The following is a 15,004-nucleotide window of genomic DNA, read 5'->3' on the forward strand; positions in this document are numbered from 1 at the left end:
TCTTCCTCTCCTTAATCCCTCTGATGAGCCTAGCCTGATGCTTCCTTCCACAGCTTCCTTGAGCATCTTCTTTGGGCTACCTCTGATGGCTAGAGCTCCTCTAGTCTCAAGTTCTCCACCTCTGTCCCCTGGGCTCTCCATGCTCCCACCGAGGCTGACTCTCGTGGCTCCTTCTCTCAGGAGTTTCTGCCTTTCCTCTCCCCCACCCCCAATCCCCTGCACCTACCTCCTCAGGGGCTCCCTTGGTATCTCCCTGTCTGTGTCCCTCTCTCTCCTCCCCAATCCTGATTTCTCTCTCCACTTCTCTTTCCCAGGGCACTTGTCTGTCCTGTGTTCCTCTGCCCCTGTTCCCATCTCCATGACCCCCGATCTCTTGCGGTCTGGCTCTGTAGACCTCTGTCTCCCCCCTATCTAGTGGTACCCCTCTTCTCCCCATTTTTGTCTCCACTCTAACTGTCCCACTAGTTGTCCCAGTCTTTCTCCTTCTTGGTTCTGTGTCTCCCACAGACACACTATTTCCCTCTCTAGCTAAGTCTCTCACCTCTGCGTCTTCCCCCTGACTCTTCTTTTCCTCCTTTGTCTCTCCCTCTCTCCTCCTCCTCCTTTTCCTATCTCTGTCTCTTCCCCTTTTTCTCTCTGATTCTCCTTGGTCTCTCTGGCTCTGACTTTCCCCTATATCCGCCCCCCCGCCCCCTCATATCTCTGTCTCTTCATCTCTCTCTGGCCCTTGCTCCCTCACTCCCTCCCTCTCTCTATTCCTCGGATCTCTCCGGCTCCCTCTCTCGCCTCGGATGACAGCGCTGCCTCTTTTGTTGGCTCCGCAGCCAATCGCGGCCGCTGACGACACGGGGGCCGGGGCTATAAAGGGCCTGGCCCGGGCTCGGGCCCCCCCAGCCGCCCGCCCCGGCCGCCCGCCCGCCCCGCCCGCGCGCCCGCCGCCCCCGGCCCCCCGGGTCCCCCCTCGGCCGGGCAGCCCCCAATCCCGCGCCGCCCGGACCCCCTCCTCCTCCCTCCCTCCTCCCTCCGCCCCCTCCCCGCGGGACTCCGGCGTCCCCGCCCCCCAGTCCTCCCTCCCCTCCCCTCCAGCATGGTGCTCGCGGCCCCGCTGCTGCTGGGCTTCCTGCTCCTCGCCCTGGAGCTGCGGCCCCGGGGGGAGGCGGCCGAGGGCCCCGCGGCGGCGGCGGCGGCGGCAGCGGCGGGGGTCGGGGGGGAGCGCTCCAGCCGGCCAGCCCCGTCCGTGGCGCCCGAGCCGGACGGCTGCCCCGTGTGCGTGTGGCGGCAGCACAGCCGCGAGCTGCGCCTAGAGAGCATCAAGTCGCAGATCTTGAGCAAACTGCGGCTCAAGGAGGCGCCCAACATCAGCCGCGAGGTGGTGAAGCAGCTGCTGCCCAAGGCGCCGCCGCTGCAGCAGATCCTGGACCTACACGACTTCCAGGGCGACGCGCTGCAGCCCGAGGACTTCCTGGAGGAGGACGAGTACCACGCCACCACCGAGACCGTCATTAGCATGGCCCAGGAGAGTAAGTGGGCTGCGGGGCGCGAGCAGTGGGGTGCTGGCTCTGGCCCCGCGATGGGCGCCTTCTGCTCCAAGCGGGGCGCTCCCTGCTGCCCCGGCCCGGAAGCTTTTTCTGCGAAAACTTGACGAATTAGGGAGCGGGGGCTACTTCATAGAAGTTTTTCCAGCGATGGAGATGGGCTGCAAAGTTGTATGCACGCCCAGTTCCCGGAGGTTGGGGCGGGGGGAAATGGGGCGGGTTTCGAGATACTGCCTTCCACCCCCAGTATGCGAAAAAGACCGTTATTGGAATCCGGGGAAGCTGGGGCTGGGCAGCGACTCTGTCCTGAAGAGCCGTGGCGGGGAGGCTGGAGAACAGAATCGGGAGGCTGCAGGACCCCCGCAGCCCCAGCTGGACTGCAGTGCTCCCTGCCCCTCAGTGGCCCTGGCGCTAACTCCCCACTCCGTGCTCCGTTCGCAACGTGCCCACTCGGCTGCAGAGAACTGTGTGCTCTCTCCCAAGAATAGGGTCCCAGAGCCCTGTACACCTCCTGGCAGCCCAGCTGGCACCCTTTCCATCCTGAGCCTTGTCTCAGACCGGGTATCTGAAGGGGTGGAAAAGCTGTGCCTTCCTGATACTGACCGAGCTCAGAGAACTCAACTCCATTGCGCTGGGGGCTAAGGACACTCATTGGCTACTCAAACCTTAGTGTTCCATCCCTTATTTGCCCGCCCCTACTGCAGCTGGACTTGAGAGGAGGAAGACCTAGGAAAAAACAGAAAGAAATAGATGGGGGAGCGGGAACCCAGGCATCCAAGCCCCTGACCAAACGGAAGATGAACATATAATAGACATGAGCTGCTTTGAAATTTTATGACCTGGAAAATCCAGGCGAATACCACACACGCCCGCCCCCCGCCCTTTCCAGCTCTCCCTAGGGTCAGGTGACTCCTTCTCCTCCTCCCCCATTGAGGTCTCCCCCCCTCCCCAACTACAGGGAACCAGGCCTCTCTCATTCCCTAGTGGTTTGGCAAGGTTCCCCCCTTCCCACAGCCCCCTGCAACACACACAGAGTTTGGTTTTATGGCTGTGAACAGAAGACGGGGGAGGCTGGTTTATTGGCAGATGGGTCATAAAAAGCTGGGGGCTGAGGGGAGTCCCAGTGGCCCACCCCCATGGGAGAGGCACAGGAACCCAGGTGTGCATCTGGGAGGCTGAGTGCCTCACACTGCCCTTGGTATTTCTGCAGACCTCAATTCAACAATACTTGGTCGGGGCTGTTAAGCTCAAAGAACCAGGAAACTAACTGGCTGTGGGGGTGGGAGGCATGGGGATCTGGTCTCGGGTTCCTCAGTTTCCCTTCTATTCTTGTCTTCTGCTTATGGAAGCTAGTAGGATCAGTCTCAGATCGACTGAGGGTAGGGGGTGGGGTTTCTAGGAAACAGAGTTATAGAGGAATTCAGATCAAGAGTTTGCTGGAAGATGGTTACAGAGGGAAAAGATACTCTAGTCTATGTGGCGTAGTGTGTGTGAAGATTTCCAGGATGGGTGATGGGGCTGTGGACTTCCCCTTGCCCCTAAATATCCTTAGCATCCCTTAACCAACAGGCCCGAGCCCACCAGAGTTAGCTCTGGCAATGGGAATACACGAAGTGAAGGGACCCTGCCTACATGAGTTGGGCTGTGCAGGTGAGGCCTGGGTGGGTGGGGAGGGGACACTAGCTGGTGGGATCCCATCCCAACTTCCAATCCGGTGCCACCCCAGGACTTGTGCAAGTAGGGAACTGGATCTCTGGCCAGGTATTGTACGTCCCCTTTAAGAGCCTAGCTGAGCTCTTAAGAGAGGGAGGGGGAGTGGAGGGGAGGGGAGGGGAGGGAGAGAGGGGAAAAGGAAAAAGAGACTTTTATAGTCTAATCCCCAGGGACCCGCTTTAATAAGAGACTTGTGCTCTGCTAATCGGGGGAGGTGTTTGTCAGCAGAGATGGCCTCCGTTCCCCTCCCCCTCCCTCCCCTCCCCCAGCCCTCAACCCTGGACCCCAGCCCCCACCTCTCCTAGGCTGCTCTGCCTGCCCTAGTTCCCTCTACCCTCTCAGGCTCTCCCACCGAGCCTTCATCCTGGGAACCCAGCCCCCTGCCCTTCTGGGAGCCAAGCCCAGCCCCTGAGTTTCTCTCTCCTCCCCACACCAAGAGGCCCCTGCCCTCTCAGCCCAACCTCCTGCCCTTAGGCCTTCCAGCCATGGTTGGGAGTGTGTGTGTTGGGGGGGTTAGGGTGGGGGGAAGGGGAGGTGGTGTGCAGGGAGGGGGTTGGGCATTTGCTGAAAATAGTGCAGTGACCTCTCTCTCCCACCAGCGCCGCCTACTAAACCTGACCTGCTGCCTGCCACCAGCCCGATCAATTCAACACAGATGTGGCCCCTTTTCCTCCCCATCAGAGCTCCGCATATGTGTGTTGGGGACTCTCTCGAGCCCCGTTTCCGTCTGTGGCTCTACCTGCTTCTCCTTTGTTCCTCCGTCTGTACCCTTTCTATCCTTTCTCTCCTTTACCCCACTAGGTTTAGCTTCCTCCCACCTTTAGCTTTCTAACCATCACCCACTCCTTTCTATCACTGCCCCCGCATCAGGATTCTCAAACTCCCAAACTTATTCTCCCTTTGCCATGATTATCCCCTGCATTTTTCCACTCTAGCCTCTATTGCTCTCCCTATATCTACTCATCTGCCTTCAACTCTTAACTCATCTCCCTCACCATCTCCAGTCTCTCCCCTGGCTCTTCTCTCTGCTCTTTTCTTTTTCCCTATGCCCTACCTCCTTGTAGCACTGACTGTCCCCTGTCCACTGGGGGACAAGTACGTGGAACCAAAGACTTAGATGTAGCCCTCATCTTCAAACCCTGGATCAGCTTAGGTAGAGGGAGGGTTATGTTTAGAGCTTAGTAGAGAATGAGAAAATAGTAGTAGCTTCTCAATAAATGTTGGTTTGTTCGTTTTCTAATTTTCACATTCTCTAGTTAATGCTCAGCACTCATGTGAAGCAAGAATTATCTGTATCACACTGAGAAGTTTGGTAAAGTTAGATAGTGGTTAGCAAGGAATCAGGCAGTGATTAAACCCACTTCAATTATAGTCAAAGAACAGAATTTAGATGCCAGGAAGAACTTTCAGGCACTTGCCTGTATAATTTAAGATTGGGAGTTTAGGGAGTTCATTCACTGTGTATTTACTGAGTGCTGTCTGCCACTATGGGAAGCACTAAAGCTACAATGGTGAGCAAAACAGACACAGTATGAATAACATAGTGTCTACTCTCATGGAGGTTAGTACCTAATGGCAAGAAAATAGACAATTCCTATGCTGAAATTAGGTAGAGTATGCTATTTGGGATGTTGCTTGTCACTCCCCATCTCACTGGTAGCTTCCCTACCCCAGCTACTTCTAATCTCTGAATTCTCACTCCCCAAACCCTGCTCCATTGCACCATCACTGAAGCTCCAGCCAGTAAAATAACTGGACTACCAGGGCCCTGGGACCTCAGAGAATAATCAAGAAAAAAAAAATAATAATATAGAGACTTTGGGTATCATATCCTGAATATATGAAGTTCATTAAGCATTTTCCTCCTCATCTCACTTAGAAGGTCCTCTTTCTCCCAGGGTGGGAGTGGGGAACAGCTGACAGGACATCCTAAGTCCGTCTTGATTTTGCAGAACTCAAGACATGGGGAGGATACTTAAAGGTCCAGACTTCCTGACTCTGCTTCTATGGCTCTGGAAGCTCATTCCTGATTCTTCCTATCTAGAGTGAGGATAGACATATACTGTCTAATGGAGACATGTTGTAGGGCACTCCCAACTGACTTAGGAAAGGCAGTGAAGAGGAGCTGGAATGGAAGCAGAGGCAGATATTTATTGAGAATCGTTCATTAGACCCAAGAAGGATCAATTTATGGTCCAGAGCAAGGGGAAATGGGTCAAAATGTAAAACTGGGATGTTAAAACTTTGTAATGACCTACTGGCACTAGACTGAGAAGCCAAAGGAAGCTCAGGGGAGAAAAAAGGCATTGTAGTTGATCTGGTGTATTTAATATTATTTCTGGTGCTTTAGGCAAATAGGAGGCAACACCATGAAGGTAATTATTCCTTTCCTCAAGAGCTGGAGCAGTCATGGTGATGATGATGAAGCAGCAGCTGAGGAAACTTCTTAGGAGAGAATTGGGAGACAGATGTATAGGAAGTGCTTGGATAGTTCCATTTTGCTAGGTGTTATTCCTAATGGGAGTGAGGCAAGAAGCCTAGATCTGAATTCTGGTTTACATAATGGGATAAATTTAGCTCATGCTCCCTATCTGGACCCTGGGTTATCCCCTCTCTGAGGCCATCTGTGTTTTTTTGTGGGGGAGGGATGTGCCAGGCTCTACCTGCCCAGCAGATAAGTCAGAGCAGATAGGGGGCAAGGTGACGTAAGGGCAGTAGGTGTGATAAGAGGTATGGCTTCTATAAAGAGCTTCAAAGATTCAGAAAATGTTGGAGCCTTACATGCTGGGAAAAGTTGGAGGCCAGTAAGGATGGTGGTGGAGGAATAATTTTGCAGGTTATCTGGTAGACGGGAATCTATATATTAGGGCAAGTGGATTAGGAAATGAATACTTATCAGTAAGGCTTTATAGGGCCATCATCCTATAGAGGAAGTGCTATTTTAGGTACCAGAGACACGTTATAAGACAGGCATGGGAGAAGGGTAAAGAATTGGAAAAGTCAGGCTGAGAAGTCCAAATTGCCAATGCCACCCAGGACTACTGATCTCCTACACAAACACCCTTTGCTGATGCTGTGCCCTTCTCTCTTATCAGCGGACCCAGCAGTACAGACAGATGGCAGCCCTCTCTGCTGCCATTTTCACTTCAGCCCCAAGGTGATGTTCACAAAGGTACTGAAGGCCCAGCTGTGGGTGTACCTACGGCCTGTACCCCGCCCAGCCACAGTCTACCTGCAGATTTTGCGACTAAAACCCCTAACTGGGGAAGGGACCGCAGGGGGAGGGGGCGGAGGCCGGCGTCACATCCGTATCCGCTCACTGAAGATTGAGCTGCACTCACGCTCAGGCCATTGGCAGAGCATCGACTTCAAGCAAGTGCTACACAGCTGGTTCCGCCAGCCACAGAGCAACTGGGGCATCGAGATCAACGCCTTTGATCCCAGTGGCACAGACCTGGCTGTCACCTCCCTGGGGCCAGGAGCTGAGGGGCTGGTGAGCAGGGGGCCTGAGGTGGTGGATATGTGTAACCTGGCCCTGAGGAGATGGGGTTACATTGGAAAAGATAGACAAGGAATGTGAAGGAGGTTGGGGTCTAGCATTACTTCTCTGGGGTCAGGAGCTCATTCTAGAGGAGCTGAGGAGTGGGGTGGCAACTGTTACTTCTCAAGGATCCAAATCAGACAACAGCTGAAAATTGGATTTGAAAGGTGTCAGTTAATGGAAGAGCTGTGAGAACACAAAAACTGGCTGTTGAGGCACTGGGCCAAGGGGCTGACGGGGGTCAGTTTGCCAGAAGAGTAAGAATTAGAGATGGTGAGTTGAAGGAGAGCTAGCTAGCTCGCAAGAAAAGTGGGCAGAAGATAAATTATGGGGGTGGGAGCAATGGAAAAGCTGAGAAGTCAGCGGTCTCTATTCTGATGCCCCTGGCAGGTGGGAAAGGAACAGGGAAGAGGAACTGTTCAGGGCCGTATCACATTTCTTTCCCCTCTCCCTGACCCTCAGCATCCATTCATGGAGCTTCGAGTCCTAGAGAACACAAAACGTTCCCGGCGGAACCTGGGTCTGGACTGCGACGAGCACTCAAGCGAGTCCCGCTGCTGCCGATATCCCCTCACAGTGGACTTTGAGGCTTTCGGCTGGGACTGGATCATCGCACCTAAGCGCTACAAGGCCAACTACTGCTCCGGCCAGTGCGAGTACATGTTCATGCAAAAATATCCGCATACCCATTTGGTGCAGCAGGCCAATCCAAGAGGCTCTGCTGGGCCCTGTTGTACCCCCACCAAGATGTCCCCAATCAACATGCTCTACTTCAATGACAAGCAGCAGATTATCTACGGCAAGATCCCTGGCATGGTGGTGGATCGCTGTGGCTGCTCTTAAGGTGGGGGATAGAGGATGCCTCCCCCACAGACCCTACCCCAAGACCCCCAGCCTTGCCCCCATTCCCCCAAGCCCCAGAGCTCCCTCCACTCTTCCCATGAACATCACACCCTGTTCCCCGACCAAGCAGTGTGCAATACAACAGAGGGAGGCAGGTGGGAATTGAAGGGTGAGGGGTTTGGGGGAAAGGGGAAGGAGGGGCATAGTCAGGGTGGGGAGTGTTTGAAGTTTGCAGATGCGAAGGTTTGACAAAAAGACAGAGAGATGTAGAGACAGAGGGATAGAGACAGGAACAAAAAGAGCAGCAGTGAGAAGGCAAAGAGAGAGAGGCAGAAGAGACAGACTAGGCAGAGACAAAACACTGAGAAAGAGACTGAAATGGAGTAATAAATGAAAGCCCCACACCAAGCCTCCTTTCTTCCACTGGCAAGGTGAGGGGCTTGGTATAGTTTGGGGAGATCCCCTGACTACTCAGTAGGAGGAGAAATCAAAAATCCATTCTTTTTCCCGTCTCTCCCTCCACAGTGGCCAGGGGAAGGGAAGTGAGGGCAGGGGCAAAAGGATTTGGGAATTTTTATTTATTTATTTATTGTGACTTTTCATTTTTTTGGTATTTGGCTTTACTGGAATAGGAGGGCCCCTGCCCACTGTGCCCCATTTATCCCTTATTCCCCAAACCCTGCTCTCCCCAACACCTACCCACTTAAGCACTTGTATAAAGCCTCCAGGGTTGGAAATGGGAGTAAAGGGCAAGAGGGCCGACACATGAAGTTTAGTTTCTAACCCATTATCACCCTCACTCAACCTTTTCTGAGCCAAATGGGTTGAATTTAAGCCAGTTGTCATGGAAATAGTAAGAGGTTAGGGTTTAAGAGCTGGGGATGGGGGGGTGGGAGAGAGAACCCTCAACATCCAGGATCTATATAATGAGAGCTACTTTAAACCCTCAGGTCAACCCTCATGATACTGAGTTACTTAGCCAGAGGGTGCAGCCTGCTTAAGCCCAAATTCCCTCAGCCAAGAGAGAGACCAAAGAGCCTCTGGAATGGCCCTGCTCCCAGCCTCTATCTTCAGGTCAGTAAGAAAGAGTATAGAGACCCTAGAGTCCCCTGGGTCTGGAAAGCATTAGGAGAGGTCGAGAAAAGAGCAGTAAGGAGGCTGAAGGTTACAGGGCATTTGAATCCAAATCACTGCTCTGGGCTAGGGAATAAAGCCAGCAGACCAAGGTGGGAGGGATTCTGGAAGGGGGATATTTTAGTCCCCTAACCCCAAAGCTCAGGGTGGAAGAGGGGAGAACAAGGAAGCAGAGTGTATAATTATTTTCCTTTTATTTTTGGAATCTAACAGTACCTGGCAGCAGGGAGGGGAAAGTACAGTGGGGAAAAGCATCTGACAAGGCCAGTTAGAACAGAGGATGGGAAGGATGGAGACTCCTGGGTTTGGAAGGCTAGGAAGCAGGCAGAGACTGGTTGCCATTTCAAGTTACTAGCTAGGCCCATTAATTCCTCCCACAACCCTGACCCATTCTCCTCTGGACTCGCTGTGCCTCAGTTTCTTCCCCTCAATGGAATGAGAAATGACAGCACCCGCCACAGCCAAGAGATGAATTCTGAGCACTTACCACTGGCACTTTATGGACATAAAATACCTCTCGCTGTGGGACAGATAACCAGGGCACCAGAGTAGTGGTGAAGAGATGTGAGGCTTAAGAGGAGTCACAGGCTTCAGAGTACAAGTTCCCCTCTGCCTCCCAGCTGGACAGTGCCTAGAAGCCAAGTTGAGAATCTCCTGATCCACACCCTATCCTTACTTCACCACCACGCCTCTTGGCTCCAGGCAAGAGCTTAGAGGATGTCAGGAGAGGTGGGGTAAGAACCTTCAGCAAAACTGTCACTCTAAGTAGAGCCAGCAGTTATGGGTCTGATAAAAACAGTACTGAACTAAAGTAAAGCCCAAGCTGGTGAGCAAACTTGGATGGCTCATTCTTCCCAAGAGCATGACTCTCCCTCTTGGCCAGTTGGTGGAAGGGGCAAAGGTATGTGACCACCCTTGAGAAGGTGATGTTGGTGAGCTTTAACATCTTATTCCTATTCTTATAGTGAGAAAGTGAAACAAGGTGTTTCAGTAGAGGAATGGGCAGGGACTGTTAGGCTCTTCAGCTTGCCTTCACCCATATAGCAGCTATGCTACCCCCAAGCCTCTCTGGCCCTGTTCTTCATCCTTCCTTCTGCCCCAATCCTGGAGAACAAGACACACCTGGCCATCAACACCACTCACATTTCCTTGGTGGAAGGAAAGGAACAGAGAAGTGAAGAACAGGTATCTCCCTCCAAGGTCAAATGCCTCTTGATCTTCGCAGAGTAGGTATTGGGCAATAAGCATCAGGTATAACTTCCTTCTACAGATTCTAGAGAGCTGGGCCATTAAATATGGGGGACACTTAGAATACTGCCCCTTTAATACCACCAAATAAAGACCTTTGTGTGTGTGTGTGGTGGCGGGGGCAGGGGTCTTTCTCTTATGAACATAAATCTGTGAGCTGAACTCTCATTCCCCTGTTCCTTCCTACCCCCAAAGAGGCATGGAGTAAAGGGGCTTGGGGGACAGCTCAGCAACCCAGTGGGAGTTAGCACCCCCTCCCACCTATGATATGTGTGGACCTGGCCAGTGCCCCTCTGAACATATCATTATTAGTGTAATTATCATTTATTTTGTGTATTTGTTATAATGTGTGCATGACAGCCTTTGTTAAGGGTGTCTGAGGAGTATGGAGCTGACAGGGGCACTGGAATGCCGGGAAAGAACTTCTTCAACTGAGATCAAGGCTTCCTGGAGGGAACCACTGCAAAAAGGCCATCAGGCAGTTTTCAAGTTATGTGACAGAGGGCAAAGATGGCCATAGGGTGCTCTGAGTTTTGGGATGGTCACATGACACAATCCAGCACTTCAACCTGAAAAAAAAAATAAAAGCAGTCAAAGAGTTTAGAATTCAGTGCTGAGCTCTTCTCCCTAATCAAGTGCCACATTTACACCTTGGAGAACCTGAGGTGAAGAGGATCTGAGACAGGAAACCTCGTATTCAATGACTAAGAAGATGGGGTCCTGGAGCAAGAGAGAAAACACTAAGGGCATGGTGGTATGAGGTTTGGGACATGCAGGCCAAGGAAGGATGGGAAGAGGACAGGAAACTGGGGGCGCCTAGAACAACCCCTCTCTGAAAAGCTTGAGCCGAAACAGTCCCAAAGACTACAAAACCCCTCTCCCAGCCTCCACAGAATGGAAGATCTAAAGATTCTCTTGACATGATCCAGCTAGTGTCCTATTCTCCTGCAGTCCCTGTTCCTAGGTTTCCTCAACGAAGTTTGACAAAAATCTGTAAACCAACATAGCCATCCAACTTGCCTTGTTACACAAGAGTGGCTAAAATAGCGTCTCAAATATTCTTTCAGTTCACTGTAAAATTTTTTCCCATGTAACTAGAGCGCAATTCCCCGGGCATATGAGTTGGGAATGGCAAAAGAATATTGCCTGACTCACATTTTTAAAAAATAAGGAAAGCAGGACCCAGTGGTGTGCTCCTGTAGTTCCAGCTATTCAGGAGGTTGCAGCAGGAGGACCACTTGAGGCCAGAGGGTCAGGACTGCAGTGTGCTATGATTGGACCTGTAAATAGCCACTGTACTCCAAGCTGAGCAACATAGTAAGACATTGTCTCTAAAAAAAAAGTAAAATAAAAATAAGGAAAGCTCCTGTGACATCAACCTGATCCAGAATTGGGGACAGGGCTACTTTTGAGGGTTCAGTGTACTGCCATGCGTTCCCTGTCTTATCAGTTCTATCAGCACATTGACCCTACCGGAGACCAACTACAAGACTGAGGCTGGAACTGGTTGAGTAGCAGAAGTGTTATGTATTCTATCTTCCCAAGGGAACTATATCCACATCTACCCCTAACTTTGTCCTGAGCTGAAAATGGGTTTTCTCTCCCCGTGGCTCACTTGTTTCCTATATTGAGAGAACACCCAAAAGAGACCACTCAAGATGACTTTTTACAAGTCTTTTCTTCTTTATCTTAAAACATCCTCCAACTAAGGGCATGAGAAGCTATCCTATACTCTGACCTTGCCCATATTTTAAATGGCAGGGGCCCCAAGCTAAGAATCAGCAGGCAGTGGCATTTACAGCTTCTGGTCTATAAGTGGAGCAGAAGCAGAAAAGTCAATGCTCCAAAGCAACAATGTCCAGCTTTCCTGTCAGTGAGCTGGGGTTGAGGGAGTGAATGGGACTCTTTCTGCCTTTTCTTTTTCTCCAAATACAACTGCTAACTGGGTGTATGCACACACAAACATGTTCAAACTAGCGCACTCACACCTAGCTAGAACCTACTCGGAAAGAAATATGTATTTCCATAGTACCCTGACACCCAGTAAGATTAAGAGCTAATATTTATTAAATGATTACTATGCAAATTATGGTAATCAAATTGTAGTGTGAATACATGATATGAGAATATCACTTCATTCACACAGCAACCTTCACAATGGGGTTCCTTTTGGTACAGTCTGAAAAGAGAATGATTATCTGCCCAAGGTCTCAGAGCTAGTGTGGCAGAACAAGAAATTAAACCTAAGTAGTTGCTAAACAATATTACATTCTAATCTATCCTATTAAAAGTGATCCAGGAGGTAGAAACCTAAATACAGGAACAACATAAGGGAAAGAGATAACAAGAAAGTTGGGGACACCTTGGGCTCAAAGAATCTGGAAAGATGTGAAATCTGTAATTGTCAATCCTTTTGAAGGGAAAAACAAGAAAAGCCTAGATATGGCAAGAGAAGGGGAGGTTAAATTTTGGGGGGATTCCAATAATCATATAAGAGCAAAAAAGTTATCCTCCCTTAAGTTCCTCCCTCACTCCTCATGTCAGACACAGCAAGAGAACTCAGCTCAACACCAAGAAGTCCTGACCTTATTCACACCTTCCTTCCTATAGCCCTCATCCTCACAGAATCTTCTAGCCTCTATCTTCAGCAGTTCTTAAGAGATGGGGTGAGGGGCTGGGCAGTTTAGAGGGAAACTGGAAAAAAAGAGAATAATCCTAGAGAACCATAAAAAAGTACAGATTTACAGCTGAGGAAGCTAGTTCTCCCCACAGCTTTTACAGACTCCCTCATTAAGAGCTTCCAGGTATGCAGAGAATGTCACAGCTTCAGAAATTGGAATCAGTTAACCACATCTGGATGCTGGATCAGCTACAGTAGGGAAACTGGGGGATAGGAAGGAAGGGTACTAAGATCTCAGGTAAACAATTACAAGACCCAATGTCTGTTCCATCTCCAAATGGAATTACTGTTTTAAAACTGAATTGGGAAAAAGGCATCCTGAACTATTCATGTTCAAAGAGTATGTGGGGAATGATTATAACGAGATAGGAAGGGGAGGATTTGATCTGGCTTGGAGGTTAGAGACTTCTGACCAACATAGGAACAGCTGCTGAAATGGGAAGAAAAAGGTTAGTAAGAAAAAAAAAAATCCTCACCAACTGGAAAACACTGTTCAAAGATCTGGGGGAAGATGAGTGAGGAGAATAATTAGGCTTCAAGAAGAGAATCCTGGCAAGTAAGGCTGAATATCTTTCTGGAAGGTTATAGAGGATAAAGAGACAAAGTGAAGAAAACTTCCAAAAGATCCACTGTTCCACTTCATAGTCAGCATCTGCTCTATTCCCTCACGTATTTTTCTCTTTTTAAAACCACATTGAGGTAGAAACCATTAGTGAATCTATGATCTCTCAAATTACAAATAAGATCTATTCTGTTTTCAGATGCAGACAGAGTAGAGACAGGAAAAGCTAGCCCCAAGATCAGAGCCTGAGGTAAAGAAAAGGGAGGCAGACAGAAAAGAGGGAAAAAGGGAAGGTCATTCCAATTGTAAGGTTTATTTGGATAAGGAGGTGTCAGAAATTTAACCAGCATTCCCTTTTGTTCACTTCTCCAAAGTCTCAGAATGGGGCAAACTTCACAACAAATGGGCAGTAGTTTTTGGATCTGCTCTCCGAGGCACAATTTTCCTAAAGTATCTAAGCTTTAGGTCCCTGCCTTCCTCACCAACCAGAGACTTTAGAGAAATAAAGAGATTCTTGACATTAGAAAGGTGATCAAACCATTACCATTTCATTAAGCACAAAACCCGGCAGGTTTTAGTAGAAATAAGGATAAAGGATTATACCACAGCAACATGGGATCTGATCATAGTACCAAAGTTTTCAGGTACGGTGCCAGGCTCCTAAATCTTATTACCAAAAATAACTCAAACAAAAACCAAGCTTATATAAAGATTAAGAGGAGACACTCTGCACGAACATATCCAAAAAGATTAAGTAGGAGGTTTCAGACCTACATGAACTTGAAGCCTCCAGTTCCACTGCTTATGTTCCCAATGACTTAGCTAACAATGTGTAACAGCTCTGACATCCTCTGTCATGCTTTGATTCCGCATACAAAATTTCTTCTATCTCTGAGGGATATCCAGCCCATCTCCCTTCCTGAACTGACTGACCAACACAGTATCATGCCAGGCCACCCTTGAAATGAGGGCCCTTTTCTTCTAACGTGGGACGCTGGACTCCATTTTATCCAAGAAAAAGTCTGCATTATTAGCTCAGAACAGAAGGCTGCTAATCACTGCCCTTGTATTTATGTCCTTTGCAACACCTAAAACCTCCCATGTTCTGTTTTATTTCAGTGGGTCACTACAAGCTGCTGGAGCAAAGACTTGGTGGGTGGGTAACTTAACCTCTTCACAGAGGATAAAAAATGCTTGTGAGTATGAGAGAAGGGAATAAATAGGCTTAAAGGGTAAATTCAATCTTTTTCCTTGTCTTCTCTTCTAAGAAAGATGTTACGGCCAATTCTCTCTCTATAATATTGCCCTTGAAGCTCCTCTTATCTGGTCTAATCTGGCTCCAATAAATCAAAGGAGCACCTAATAAAACACATTGTTCTCTTTTCTATTTTTTTTTTTATTAACGAGCAACATAATCAAAAACAAAAACACAACAACCTTAAAGCTGAAACAGCAATAAGTCAAACTGCTGCTGCAGTTCACGGATGTACCTGGGGTACATGCTCCCTCATTGCGAGGCAGGACGTAGGCACGTGACTGTGCATTTAGGCATATATGTAACCAAGAAGAATGAGAGAAATGGAAAACACCGGAGAACAGAAAGTATCAAGAACTTTTCATCAGGCAATCCCAAAGCGCTCTGCTCTTTTCCTCTTCTTTGCCTATAAAGAAGAAGCAAGAAGAAAAAAATTAGACTGAAGACAATAGTTGCCTGGGTTCCTGGCCGCTTTAACCCAAACTCACATGAA

The 15,004-nt window shown here is 49.5% G+C and overlaps 2 protein-coding genes across 8 annotated transcripts in view; one reads left to right on the forward strand and one right to left on the reverse strand.

Annotated features, from left to right (window-relative positions):
* Positions 1 to 1,055: 1,055 nt before the first annotated feature.
* On the forward strand, positions 1,056 to 14,493 carry GDF11 (growth differentiation factor 11). 2 transcript variants are annotated; one of them, XM_023210851.2, is made up of 4 exons: positions 1,056 to 1,520; positions 6,344 to 6,741; positions 7,252 to 7,633; positions 8,583 to 14,493. In XM_023210851.2, the coding sequence occupies exons 1-3, from the start codon at positions 1,088 to 1,090 to the stop codon at positions 7,630 to 7,632; spliced, it is 1,212 nt and encodes a 403-aa protein (XP_023066619.1). In that variant the 5' UTR covers positions 1,056 to 1,087; the 3' UTR covers position 7,633; positions 8,583 to 14,493. The 2 variants fall into 2 exon arrangements, with proteins under 2 accessions (XP_023066619.1, XP_023066618.1); XM_023210850.2 differs by having other exon boundaries at positions 7,252 to 14,493.
* SARNP (SAP domain containing ribonucleoprotein) overlaps positions 8,235 to 15,004 on the reverse strand; it is a 67,611-nt gene continuing 60,841 nt past the window's right edge. For 2 of the 6 annotated variants that reach the window (XM_023210856.1, XM_023210853.1), the window contains one exon: positions 8,235 to 10,583. In XM_023210856.1, coding sequence (XP_023066624.1) covers positions 10,557 to 10,583 — 27 coding nt within the window. In that variant the 3' untranslated portion in view covers positions 8,235 to 10,556. Of the gene's footprint in view, positions 10,584 to 14,631; positions 14,918 to 15,004 lie in introns of those variants that run through there. The other 4 variants (XR_002731389.2, XR_002731388.1, XM_023210854.2 and 1 more) reach the window with 4 other exon arrangements.

This window comes from Piliocolobus tephrosceles, chromosome 10 (genome assembly GCF_002776525.5).
Source record: "Piliocolobus tephrosceles isolate RC106 chromosome 10, ASM277652v3, whole genome shotgun sequence".
Classification (NCBI taxonomy): domain Eukaryota; kingdom Metazoa; phylum Chordata; class Mammalia; order Primates; family Cercopithecidae; genus Piliocolobus; species Piliocolobus tephrosceles.